The 14,600-nt window shown below is 28.6% G+C and overlaps 2 protein-coding genes across 3 annotated transcripts in view; both read left to right on the forward strand.

The window, feature by feature from the left end:
• LOC111687203 (CCR4-NOT transcription complex subunit 10) overlaps positions 1-6,841 on the forward strand; it is a 29,752-nt gene extending 22,911 nt beyond the window's left edge. For both annotated transcript variants that reach the window (XM_046948063.1, XM_023449627.2), the window contains 2 exons: positions 5,972-6,313; positions 6,431-6,841. In XM_046948063.1, coding sequence (XP_046804019.1) covers positions 5,972-6,313; positions 6,431-6,770 — 682 coding nt within the window. In that variant the 3' untranslated portion in view covers positions 6,771-6,841. The remainder of the gene's footprint in view (positions 1-5,971; positions 6,314-6,430) is intronic.
• Positions 6,842-12,519: 5,678 nt separating this feature from the next.
• LOC111687723 (lipase 3-like) lies at positions 12,520-14,165 on the forward strand. Its single transcript, XM_023450196.2, has 3 exons — positions 12,520-12,735; positions 12,789-13,511; positions 13,570-14,165. Exons 1-3 carry the CDS (start codon positions 12,619-12,621, stop codon positions 13,963-13,965), a joined length of 1,236 nt encoding a protein of 411 aa, XP_023305964.2. The 5' UTR covers positions 12,520-12,618; the 3' UTR covers positions 13,966-14,165.
• Positions 14,166-14,600: the final 435 nt, after the last annotated feature.

The following is a 14,600-nucleotide window of genomic DNA, read 5'->3' on the forward strand; positions in this document are numbered from 1 at the left end:
AATAAGACTGGCCTGCAAAAAAAGCTTGTTTTGCGCTCCTTCAAATTTTGTGGGCTAACTGGGATAGACTTATTATTTATTATAAGAATGTTTGGATGTAGATATTTATTAAAAACCTGCACAAGACAATAATAATGCGACAATTTGTTAAAATATTTCGTGAGTTTATGATGGCGCACACGATATTTTTTAACAATTTTTTGCATTATTGTTGTCTTGTGCTTGCCTTTAATACACTGAAAATAATCCATGCTTAACTTTACGAAAAAAAATTCGTAACTACTTTTTTCGTAATATATACGAAAATTTCGTGTATAATACGAAATATTGTTTATTTCAATTTTTTTTAATTTTACGAAAGTACGAAAACCTGTCGTAATATCTTTTTTCGTATATATTAAGAAACTTTGTTTTCTTTTACAAAAATAATTTCGTTAAGGCATGTAATATTCAACGAAAGTAACGAATTTTTTTCGTAACAAGATTATTTAGTAATATACAAGAATTATTTTTGATTTTACAAAAAAAATTATTTTGTTACGATTTTTTTGTTATTTTCGTAATTTTAAGGGAGTTAAATTAAACGTTATTTTTAATTTACAGGAAATTAGCTGTCTAATTTCCTGTAAAATTTAATTTAAAAAACATAAAAAAATTAGTTTTTTAATTCGCAATCTTTTTCTAAATTTACAATAATTATTTTAAAAGAACTAAAATATTTGTCTTTAAAAAATCGTGTATATTAGACATGGATTATTTTCAGTGTATATACTCAGTTCGACCTGGTTCACAATAGAAAAGTTTTGTTGAGGTGATATTTCTTTCTCTTTCTCTCACTCACAAAAATCAAAAGTTTCCTAGTGTGAACCAGGACTTAAAAATTTTTTTAAATAGTGTTTTTACTTTATCAGAATTTTTAACGAATTTCTAAATTTCCCTTAGACATTTTACAGAATAATCGACAAAGTTTTTGTTAGACTTTTCTGCACAATGTCGAAAGGAAATATCAGTGTTACGTAGGGTTGCCAGATTCCGATTCACAAAAAGCTGGACATTGGGTTGTAAAAAGCTGGACAAAACAAAAAAAAAAACTGGACATAAAAAAACTGAGAAAATTTTAATGTTGGTTTTGTATAAATAATTTCACAGTGATACGCGACTCAACACTGCCTATATCTCTGGACTTTTTATGGAAATATACTATTCGACATCCCATAACCAAAAATTCTATAAAATATAATTTGTTAATAATTTTTGTTTTGACCATATTTCCGAATTTTTACAAAGTTTTCAGAATAACAAAAAACATATTAATTTGGCTGTTATTTTGACATATAGCGATACTTTAGAAAAATATGCATCTTCGCGGATTTGTTTACTAATATATTTAATAAATAGTTTGAAAAATTACTCAATTGTTTACGCGCTTTAGCGCAATTTAAAAAAACTCCGTACAGGACTTTTTAGAAAACAGTTTTTTATTAAAAATAGTTCCCATTTAAGTACAGATTTGACGATTTCTTTCGAAATATGAGTTAAGAGACTTTATGGGGTATATTTGACCAATTATAATAACGTGTAGCGAATGTAAGCATTGCATCCGTAACTTCAGAGCTATTTACCTGTGTAAAGGCTATCATCCACATTCGCAGAAGAACTAGCTAAAATTAAGAACTTAACAAGATAAAACCTTGTTTTCAGCTTTATTCATAAAATCAAAATAAAGAACTAAAAGTCGCGGTCCCAATGATACAGTTGAAGCCACAGGTATCAAATATTTGCATGTATCGCGATTATTGATCGTCGTACGATTTTAAATGTTATTACAACTTTTGTATTTTGTTTTCATTTTCCTTAGCTATGTTACTTAAGAATATTAGTTAGATTTATACTAATAAATATATTTTGGTTTATCTCAGAATTTCGACTTATTATCACAGCATCTGTTTATACAGAATTTTAAGTAGGTCTAGAAATTGCATTTTTACTTTCAATTTTAAATTTAATTTTGTGGACTTAATTTACTCCCACCAAATTTCATAAAAATTGGAATGGTTTTTTCATACAAGTACCATAAGTGCTTTATAAGAAGTTCCTATAAAAATATTAACGGAAGGACGGATAAGACTTGTTCGCCCCATAAAGTGATTTTAAGCTCATCAGTGCACCAAAAGGTAGTAGTAATAATATTTAAAACAGAGACTTTATGTATTATTATTTTAAAATATAACAATTAAATGAATTTATTGCATTCTTTACAATTTAATTATCTAAACATACATTTTTTCGGTTTAGTCTGTCACATAAATACTAAAAACAAAAGTACAACATACAAATTATTGCCAAGTTATTGTAGTATACTAAAAATTGTACATTTGGCTGGACAAATTAAATTTTAGCTTGATACTGGTCAAGCACCAAAAAAACTGGACAATCCAGCCAAGTCCAGCCAGGCTGGCAACCCTAGTGTTACGGCAATTATGAGACTACTCTGCATATTGGCGGAGAACAATTTGTTTTTTTATTATTATATTCTTCTTTATATATAAAGAAGAATAGTCTGTACATTTTCTGAAGTAAAATATAAAATCTCTTAAAAATTATATCCGATAAATCTGCACATAATCTGGAAACTTTTGTTGAATAAAAAACATAAAAAACGGAAATAATAACTTTTTGGGATGTATATAGATATACAGAGGTTGAATATTATTTATAAGAGACAGGTTACACAGGAAAAGTGCTGAGCACTGACGACAAACATAGGGTTTAATTTAAAACTGGGAAAATTAAAAAAAGGGGGAGAGTGAGCAAAAATGAAAAGTTGATTAATCAAACTGTTAGAAATACTTTAAACAATTTATACCATGATAAAAATATGATATTTTTACCATGATTTATACTTTATGTTTAATATAAATTCTTTATCATATTAGTTTTTTATATATTTTTCAATTGTAGAAAAATTTTTGTCAGTTGGAAAAAATTGTTTAAGCTAAATAAATAAGTTTTTTATATAATTAAAATATTTAAGACTTATATTTTAACACAAATGGTATTGATTTTTGAAAAATATATTGCATTATTAATTTTGAAAACTTAGATTTTAAATTTCTTTATCACATTTTCTAAAGCGAGTTATGCAGACATTTGAACTACAAAAATAGGTTTTTATTTTGTACCATATGTATCATTCAGATATTTAACGGTCTGCACATATGTTTTGCTAGGTTATTTTGATTTTATTATTTTAAATTTGATTGAAATTTAAAATTTGATTGATTTGTATAATATTATGTGGCTACATTATAATAACAAAACTGTGAGTTATAAAGAAATAATTACTGAATCAACTCCAAAAATATCTGTTTGAAACTTTTTGAAATCGTTGGTCCATTTGAGTTCCAAACACCCTTATGGAATAGATTAATTATTAGTGTAGTTCTAATAATTTATCTACAATGTTTTCTAAAACGGCGAGTTCCGATGTATGTTATAATATTTCCTTCAGCCTCGCATACTCTGTCTGAATTTAGAAAGGAAAATGTTGACCCGTTTGGAAATAAAACTTCTAGATTGGCTTGTTGCAGGCATTGCTGTGTCGTCTGCATATGTTGCTACCAAAGGCGTTCCGTGTTTATGTCGAACCCAAATTGATGATCTGGGAAATAATTTTTAAAACAAAATGATTTCCCAAAAAAAGAATTAAAAAAATATAAAATGGGAAAATATGCACTAAAAATCAGAGTAGGAAGAGCGTTCAAATTGATTTCTCTCTCGAGTGATATTAATTCGAGCGAAATAAATTGTTTACTTTCTTGTGAATTTATTTTTTTCTCGTGAATTTTAAAAATTTAGATATTTAAATTTAAAGAGCGGAAAATAAATTTCTCTCATGAAACGAGTACAAAAGAGTATTTCATGGGTTTTATAATATTGTAAATCTTAAGAACATGAAAATTAACTTTTTTATGTGTGAGTGTGTAAACATACATGTGCATTTATGTATGTAGTATATGCGTGTGTGAACTTTAAAGAGTTATGTTTGCCTGTAGATGTTCGTAAATTTTTAAAATGTGGTAAATTTCCAGAAATTTCATTATGCTTTTATGGCTTTTTACGATGTTTGTGCAAGTGTGCAAATAGAAATATCAATTGTTATTGTAATTGAAGTAAGAAATAGGACATCGATGTGTCAATTAGGTTTTTGTACTAAAAAACATTTGTTGATGCAATTTATTTTGTTTTTTTCATAAAAATTTACAGGTCAATAATATATATGCAAGTTTTTGTTTTGCAAATAAACATTTTTATTTTTTAAAACATTTGTTTGTCGCCATAAACACTTTTTCTCCGCATATACATCCATCTTTCACATACATATGTACGTACATCCTTCTTACTAAATTAATTTTTTACCACCGCCATTAAACCGGTTTTCGTGCACACATTTTCTGTATGTGAGTTTTATTCAAATTCTATTTATTTTGATATCTCTTGTGAGAGAAAAACAATATACATATATAAATATCGCTCATGAAGTGAACATAAAAAATGAAGAGTTTAAAAAAGTAGATCTCGCGAGATTAAAAAAAAATCTCGTGAAACTGAGTTGTAAAACGAGAGAAATAAATAAAATTGTATTCACGAGTACAAAAAATCCCTACTCTGCTAAAAATGTGAAAAATATGCACCAAAACATATTTCTTTGTGAAGGTACATATTAATAGATATTCAGATCTTAAGTTTTTTACAACAAATATACAGGTTTTTACTGCTTTTTGTGCTATAATACCACTTTAACGGAACCAAGACCACGAGAATGACAAATATAAAGACTAAGAAACAACTTTAAATAATATATATTTAATTTCTGAAAGTGGAAATGTTTTTAAGTGAATTATGAACGTGAGAAAGATGTAAGAACAAAATTCCATCAAGCTATCTTTTTATATGGGCAAACAGATGGATAGACTTAAAAATTGATACTGAAACGATACTTTAAGGTCCAATATTTTGGACATTACAATTAAGGTATTTTCAGACTACAATACTGAGTATTAATACTTGTCAAAAAATCATGTAGTATAATACAATTTCGTAGTCTAAATACAATTTGATTGATTATGACAAAAAATACTTCTGATTCTTAAGACATATTTTTAAGTTTTTGAAAATTTTTAAAAAATACAGATTTTTCATATGTATCAAAGTTGTATTTAAAATAAAGAAACTTTAGAAACAATTTCCTTGTGATAAAAATAAACAGAAAAATAAAATAAATTGAAAATAAACGAAAACACTAGGAACATCATTGAATTTATAAAGGTAAGAATTGATAAAATGTATGTCTAAAATATTTATGTATTTTTCTTACAGATTTTTTGACATACCGACAAAATTCTATAATATTTTAATTTTGAAATGTGTTAATATTCAGTATTGTAGTCTGAAAATACCTTTAGCAGCAGGTTTTAAAACTTAAATAAAAATTAAATTAAATTTCAAAGAACCTAGTATTTTATTATTAAATCCAAATTTGTTGATATTTATTTAAAAAAAATAAATACCAAATTTGTTGTAAAAAATATGAAATATGTACAGAGAAAATAAAACAATTTGTTTTAGAAAAATTAAAATATATGCAAAATATGCTATAAAAATTTTGGAAATACGCAAAATATATGCAATTTAAAGCAAAATATGCAACATATGCATTTATAACAAAATATGCAACAAAAAATTGATGCCATTTTGTAGCAAATTCTTTGATTCGAAAAGAAAACTAGTTAAAATTTATTTTGAGTTACTGACTACAAACATGCATTTGCATAAAAACTCTTGCCCTAATAATTACTCTTATGTCTCATTTTAGTAATAAGTAGACTCATACAACCTTCAAAATGAAGTGTTTAAATATAAATAAAATCATATATACAAATTTTTAAACATATTAATTATTTTGCTTTAGAGAGAATAGTCAATCGTCAGCTGTACTAGAACCTACCATGGAATTTGCTGCATTAAGTCTACGTAATGCTTTGACTCTAACGCAATCTTTCCTTACAAAACTAGATGTGTCACAGAATGACGAGTGTATTAGTAGTACATTGGAAAGTCACAATTGGCGCACAATTACAGATAATAATTTCTGTCCTCCATCCCGTCCGGTAACAAAACAAACCTTTTGCATTTTACTTTCATCTATTTATGCGGCTTATAGTTATGTTTCGTTGAGATTAGGTGATTATGTCACAGCATTAGAAATGGCTGAGAAACTATTAAAAACGGAATCTCTTTCCGACGCTCATAAGTAAGTAAATAATAATAAACTTGTTCCAGTACTTGCACTAGAACAAGTTAACATATAACATATAAAATATTTATATTCTTTTAAAATTCGGTTCTTTACATTATTTTTATTTTCAAGAATGTTGGCACACATGTATGCTGGTGAAGCTTTTATTATGATGAATAAATTATCTGATGCCAGATCCCATTTGGAACTTACATCAGTTTCGAACTTAAACATATTTGATTTTGAAACAAAAGATTGGCAAGTTAAATCAGTGGATGCTGCTCAAAATATCGTTCGTTACAATTTGGCAGTGGCTATATTTTTACAAGGCGATGCTGAAATGGCCAGGAATCTTCTAAATACTTGTACTCACCCTATAGTATCACAAAAAGTATCTACATTCAAAAAACTGCAAACTTCAATGGCGCCGGCTTCTGCTACATCAACAACTTACTTTACGTCCAGGATCTGATTGAATTTCAAAATAATATACGATATTAAATTTAATAAAATTAAAAACTACCAGTCGGTTTTTTCTTTGTATGTAATATATTTTAATTTTGCTGAACAGTTCCTGCAGCTAAGACTATCTCGAATCGAGAATTCAGAATGCCAACTTATTTTTCCAGTACGACTGGCCAGAATAAAGAAATGAGTCTGGCAATTATGTTAATAGGTAACATCGTTATACCCTTCACATTCGTAAGAAAGGTATATATAAGTTTGTCATTTCGTTTATAATTTCTATAATATAATTATCCTTATAGATAGCGGAGTCGATTAAGCCATGTCCGTCTGTCTGTCTGTTGAAATCAGTTTTAAGAGGACCCCAGATATCGGCGAGATCCGAATCTTCAATAATTCTATTAGACATGCTTTCGAGAAGATCGCTATTTAAAATCGGCAAAATCGGTCGGTTATTAACGGAGATATGAGCAAAAATCCGAGACAACATCTGAAAATTTCATCAAAAAATGTCATATTTTTTCATGCAAAGCAACAACAACACTGTATATTAGAAAAAGATGTACACGTGTGTGTGTAGATGTATTTGGTTTTATTCAGCTGTGTATTTTTTTTGTATGTTTGGATGCTGTTGGCGTCATTGCGTTGTTATTTTTGTTTTATGAATGTTTAGATGTCTGTTGGTTTAGATGCCTGTTGGTTTAGATGCCTTGTGTATTTTGTGTTTTATTTCGTTTAGCGTTGTTGTTGTTGTTCTTTTTGTTTAGCTTTTGATGTAATAATAATGTAGTCGGGAAAAAAATTTAAAATTTATAAAAGATGTTTAAAATACACTATGGTGAAGGGTATATAAGATTCGGCACAGCCGAATATAGCATTCTTACATGTTTTTTCATGCTTTGTTAAAAAAGCAACAACAACACTGTATATTGGAAAAAGATGTACACGTGTGTGTACATCTTTTGGTTTTATCCAGCTGTGATTTTGCTTTGTATGTTTCAATGCTGTTGGCGTCATTGAGTTATGTATTTTGTTTTTGTGAATTCTATTCGTATATTTGGATGTAGGTTCGTTTTAGTAAGTAAGTAAAAATGTTTATTGAGTCTTTTCTTCTTTCAATTACAATGATTTTTTTTACTAAACGATAGAATAATATTATTCTTAGAACTATTTACATCTTGCTCTAATAAAAGTTAATAATGAAAAAGCACTTGCTAGACAGAGAAGATACAATACTAAAAAGTATTTTTACATTTAATATTAAACATATGCTTGCTCCCGCATAACCATTAACGTACAGAGTTATATTCTGTATATAAAAAACTACAAATAGGCAACACTTAAAACTAAATAAAAAAACAGATAAATTACGGTATCTTAACTGAGATTAACACTGAGTAAAACGAACTGTCCAATTTAAAAGGTGAACAAATATAAAAAATCACAAGTCGGTAGACCTAATACTGAGTATCAAATCATAATTAACAGTTAAAATCACAGTTTCATAGACTAGAAACAAAATTAAAAATACAAAATTGTATTAAATAATAAACATTAACAACGAAAAATTATCACAGTGATGCGTCAATTAATAACAATTCCCTAGCCTCTGTGCGAGCCGGGGGAAGTCCTCGCGTAGAATTCAGGGATGACACGCGCATCCAATCCATTCGTGCCCGGAGCACCTAGAATACCAATTGGGGAGAGGTATGTTACACCAGACCAATCCACGTTTCGTTCCATCTCGAAAATTTCATTCATTAGATTGTTTTCATGTGTGGCCAGGTTATCCACAAATTTCCTTTGTAGGGACATTGCATAATTACAAAAAGGCACAACCTCTGATTTCTCATAGATATAAGAGTTGGAATAACGCTTCGCTTGGCTTGCAAAATTCTTGTTTATACATTTTCTCAGGATCCTTGTCTCGAATACCTCCAATTCTTTTGCCACTATTGGTGAAATAGTAAACCAGATCGGAAATGCGTATACCAAGGCGGACCTGATTGCCACTTTATATAGTAATAACTTTGTATTACTCGGAAGATATTTACTGTTAAACATACTGGTGAACATGCAAGCAATTCTTTTGGGTTCGTTTTATTACGAAAAACATATGAACAACGTTCATATGTTTTTGGTTATGTATGTTTAGATGTCTGTTGGTTTAGAAGCCTTGTGTATTTTGTTTTTTATTTCGTTTAGCGTTGTTTTTTTTTATTTTGTTTAGCTTTTGGTGTAATAATAATGTAGTCGGGAAAAAATTTAAAATTTATAAAACTAAGATGTTTAAAATACACTATGGTGAAGGGTATATAAGATTCGGCACAGTCGAATATAGCACTCTTTTATTTATAATATATTAGTAACTATTTGTAGTAAAATATACATTTCTATTAATTATAAATTATAATTTATAATACTGAAATAAAAAGAAGTACTTCCTAAAGAATAACACCACTTCAAAAGTATCAAATATGAACTATTGATTACAATAGTGAAATGTAGTTTACATTTAGGCAAAATATCGACCACTTCATTTAAAACAGGTAACTAGTTAGTTAGAAATGCTGTAATGTAACTGAAAGGTGCAAATCGGCACTTTTCGTAATTTAGGGAAACCATTTGCAAATGCAATGATACAAGACCATTTACACTATATGTATTGTGAATTAGGCTATAATATTATTCCCAGCAAAAATAAAAGGAGGACTCAAAAAAAATACCTTTCAAATTCGACTTAAATGTTCACAATTTTATTTAACAATAAAGCAAAGTACAATTCAACTTAAACGTTTTTAGTGATAATTGATAAATACGTGTAATTTATTTATTTATGTTAATATTTTTTGTGTCAAATTAGTTGTATTCTACTACGATTTCACTTCTTAATAACTTCCAAAAGAACATAAAATTTACTTACTGAACATTTTTATATCCTACACTACTTTAGTTGTGTAACTATAATTCAATATTCATGTTGGTCAATCATTAAATTTGAAACTGTAACATTGTTTTGTTTTCTGGCCCAAAGCCTATTGAAAATGGATAAAATCGGTCCATTATTTCGCTTAGCACCCATGTAACCGTACCCCCCGAAAGGAGCCATTGGGCTCATAATTCAGTTAAATGTTCACACAAACTCCCTTCAGAAAATAACTTGAAGGTCAAAACTCACATATAAACATTAATAATACTTTTAAATTCTACATAAATAACTTTGAAGTCGTGAATTCCTCTACCGACATTTATAAGAATAAGCACATATTTTCCCCTACTCCCCTTTGAGCCCTCTTGTAAAAAAATATATTTTTTGCCAAAAATAATTAAAAATACTCCGGAATTTATACTTTTTTTCATACATTTTTTATTTTTGTATTGAATTTCATAGAGATATTAGTGTTTATAAGTGAATTGTAAACATTCGTGTTTTTTTAATAAAATTTTAATGTTCTTTTTACCCATAATATATTATAATATTCAACAAAGAAATACACGAATACTCGTTTTTATAAAAAATTTTATTTAGCAATTTTAAAAGTAGAATGCTTTCTGTTTTTGAAGTCATTCTATGGATTTTTTAAATGTTTGCAATAAGTGAAACAAATAGTTCCTAAAAAACCTGTTTATGTAGAATTTAGTTGCTATACTGGTATTTTTAAGCGAGTTAATGTCATTTTCTGATGTGATATTTATATGGGAGGTAGGATCGACTATTGACCGATCCTCATAATATTTTACAAAAACATTTTAGTTCATTAAAAATTTGTACATTTCGAATTTCATGGCCATCCGCGCATTTATAAGCCAGTTATCTGCGTTAAAGTAGTTTCTGCCAAACAAAAAATGTTTGTATAAAATTTTAACTCTCTAGCTCGTCCTATCTTGTTTTCAACAGGCAAGTGGATAGACGGCTAGATCGTTTTAGAATCTAATAAGGACCCTATATTTCGATGTGCTAGAAACGGAATGACAAATAAAACACACTCCTTATTTTTTTTGATGGTGGGTATAAAACATGTTGCAGCTGATGAAATGCACACATATTTCTATACTTAAGTTAAACATCGTATACATATATCATTATAAAGGTCTACACTTGAAATCTAATGAGAAGTTTAAAATAGGTTTAGATTGAACTAGTTAACTTTATTAGTTTACATTAATGTGCGCAAACGCGTTTTTTTTTATCCGTATCTTAGGATTTTGGAGGAGTTTGGCAAGTTTTATTTATATTTTATTATATTTTTTACTTTTATTCGTTTGAATAATCGAATACTTTTTAAAATTTAGTCGATTACTCGAATAAAAAATATATTGTAAGCTTTTATTCGAATAATTTTAAACACGAATAATTGACGACCCTACTATATGGATACAGCTTTAAAATCTCTTTTTTGTAATAACTCATATTGAATATGGCCTCTGGTAGATTAGTGGTTATGGTTCTAGTCTGGTATACCGGAGGTGGTGGGTTCGTTTCCCATCTGAGATACTGGTTAAGGAGCGCACAACAGACCCGATAGAGGCCTAGGTGTATTTTTTCGGATTTGATGTATATACATCTTCTTTTTAATCTAATTAACTGACTATTAAAGTTATGAACTGTTTCTAAATTAACATTTTTAAATAATTTGTTGAGAAACTTTTGATTTTGTGTGTGAGAGAAAAAATTTCTCTTTTCACAAAAATCAAAAGTTTCCCAGTGTGAACCAGGTCTAAGGAAACTTCAAAAGAAAATTAAAAAAAGTTTCTCAACAAAAGTTTCCTAGTGTGGACCAGGTCTAAGTAGGAAGTGGTTATAATGCAAAATTTCCTCCCCTTAGACCTGGTTCACACTGAGAAAATTTTGTTGAGAAAATTTTGATTTTGTGTGTAAGAGAAAGAGATGGTTTATATTTCTTTTTCTCTCACACACAAAAGCAAAAGTTTCCCAGTGTGAACCAGGTATTACATACTTCCTAAACTACATTTTTATAAATTATTTTTTAACTTTATCATGTATTGACAGTTCTTATACAAAAATTGTCTTAACTGGAAGAATAACTGCCAGTTAAACGATAACTGCAGGTTGTGTAAATGATAAGATTTTTTAATTTTTAAAATATTTCAAATTTATATTTATTTTTTATTTGTTATGAAGAATAGGTATTTAACTATGTTTGCTTATATTTTGTGGAATTACTATATACTATACTATATATACTATAAGATTCTTATGAGCACAAATCTCTTTATCGGTTCATAATTGACCCTACGCCATGAAATTCGTTACACAGAAGCAAGTTTCTTCTTTCTTTTTATTTTTGTGTGTGAGTGAAAGAGAAAGCCATATTAACCATCTCTTTCTTTCACATACAAAATCAAAAGTTTCCAAAAAAAGTTTCCCTGTGTGAACCGGCACTTACAAGTCAGAATCTCATAATAATGTTTATAGGAAAGCATTCCATTTAATGCATACGGTTTGATGATGGGTATATAAGATTCGGTATAATCGAATATAACACTCTTATTTGTTAATGCTCTATTCGACTATGATATGTCAATTCTCAAAATCCCTATTAAATGTAAACAAAAATCGTCAATCACACAAATCCAATCGAAGCGGATGAACTTGATTATCTTATCAAAAAAAAAAAAGGAATTAAACTGTTTTATAACCTACATGCTCAACTTTGAGCATGTAGAGTAACTAATCTGAAAAGGTTATAAAATAATTTCATTTCTTTTTTTGTTTTTTGATAAGATAATCAAGTTCATCCGCTTCGATTGGCGATTTAACTTTATAGTATATATAGTACTTGACGTGGAGGTAAAATTAATTGTTAACAGTTATTTGCAGCTAAAAAGTGAATATGGTCTTAATAAAGCAATTTTTGCTTTTTTTGTTTATATTTGCTGCTTCTTCTGCAGAAGAATTTACAGAGTTTGATACATTTATTGATATTCCCTTTAAACCAATTAAGAGTTCAGTAAGTTGTACTTTTCGTCTATAAGATTATGTTATAAGTGTTTTTAATTACAGGCTGATCGTATACGGGAACATGGTTATCCTGCTGAATCACATTTTATTGAAACTTCTGATGGATATGTTTTGAATATGTTTAGGATACCATATTCTCCAAAATTAAACAATAAAGGTAGAGGAAATCCAGTGGTATTTTTACAACACGGCCTATTTTCATGCTCAGATTCTTTCATATTGAATGGACCAAATGATTCTATTGCATTTAACTTTGCTGATAACGGTTTCGACGTCTGGCTAGGGAATGCCCGGGGCAATATATATTCACGAAACAATACGAGACTATCGTTAAACCACCCAAATTTTTGGTCATTTAGTTGGCACGAAATCGGCAACATTGACATTCCAGAAATGATTGATTACATATTAAACAAAACTGGAGAAACCAAAGTCCATTACGTTGGACATTCTCAAGGAACAACAGTGTTCTTTGTAATGGCTTCAACGCGTCCCGAATATAATAAAAAGATAAAAACTGCTCATATGTTAGCTCCACCAATATTTATGGGTAACGTTACAGATAATCTTGTAGTGGGTCTAGCCCCTTATGTTGGTACTCCTGGAAAGGGATCTAATATTTTGGGTAATCAACAATTTATACCCTATAATCCATTTGTACAGCGATTGTTAGATACTGCATGTGGAGGTAACTCAGCATTTCCAAAGTATTGTTCAACACTATTTCTTTTATGGGCTGGACCAGAAAATAAAAATTTAAATATGGTAAGTTTACATCAGACAAATAACGATATGTTTACAATATATATATTTTTTGTACAAGACATTACTTCCACTGCTTGCGGAAACCCATCCGGCTGGAATTTCAACAAATCAGGCTATACATTATATACAAGAATATGTGAGTAATGAGTTTAGACAATTTGACTATGGCGAAAGGAAAAACAAGCAAAAATATGGACAGACAGAACCACCATCCTACCCAATTGAGCTTATCACTTCAAATATGTATATTTACTATGGTCTTGCTGATACATCGGCCCATTATAAAGATATTCAACGTCTTCGTTATCGCTTGCCTAATATAAAATTGTTCTATGAAGTGCCAGATTCTCATTGGGGTCATTTGGATTTCATATTTGCTCGTCAAGTAAAGAAAACAATAAATGATCCAGTAATACAAATGTGCAAGGAGTATGAAATTAAAAATTCCTTCTAAATATTATTTGTCTTATAGTATTCAATCAATTTATTAAAAGTTAATGTTTACGAAGTCACAATGCAACAGGTAGTTCCAATTCTACAACAAAAAAACTTTTTATCGACAATTTTCTATTAAAATAAAATTAAAAGAAATGTTTATTAAAAGAAAATTTGTAATCGAAAATAAAAGAAATTAAAAAAAATAATTTAACGATCTTTAAAAAAATCAAATATGAGTTCTATATTCTTATCATACTGTGTTTAAAAAGTCAGGACGTCAGAAAAAAAGAATTTTATGTTTTTAGAAAATGTCCCATTTTATAGGTTCTCATTTATTCATTTTTGCAATTTTTTAAAATAACTTTTTTATTAATAATCAAGAACCGGTTAACCCTTTTTTAAATATCTACTTGTTACGTTTTTCGTTCTCTTAATCAAAAGAAAAGTCACATTTGGTCCCTAAAAAGCATGTGTGTATTGGTGTGTCTTTGTTCTTTTTTAATACGCATAGTAAAATGTTTGATATTAATTGGGAATATATACCCTACACCACTTTAATGGGGTACAGGTCGCAATTTTCAAAATAATTGGATGAAATTTGACACACACACGTTTTATTTGGTTAAAATCGGTCCATTATTTCACCTAGCC

Source organism: Lucilia cuprina, chromosome 4 (genome assembly GCF_022045245.1).
Source record: "Lucilia cuprina isolate Lc7/37 chromosome 4, ASM2204524v1, whole genome shotgun sequence".
In the NCBI taxonomy this organism is placed as follows: Eukaryota; Metazoa; Arthropoda; class Insecta; order Diptera; family Calliphoridae; genus Lucilia; species Lucilia cuprina.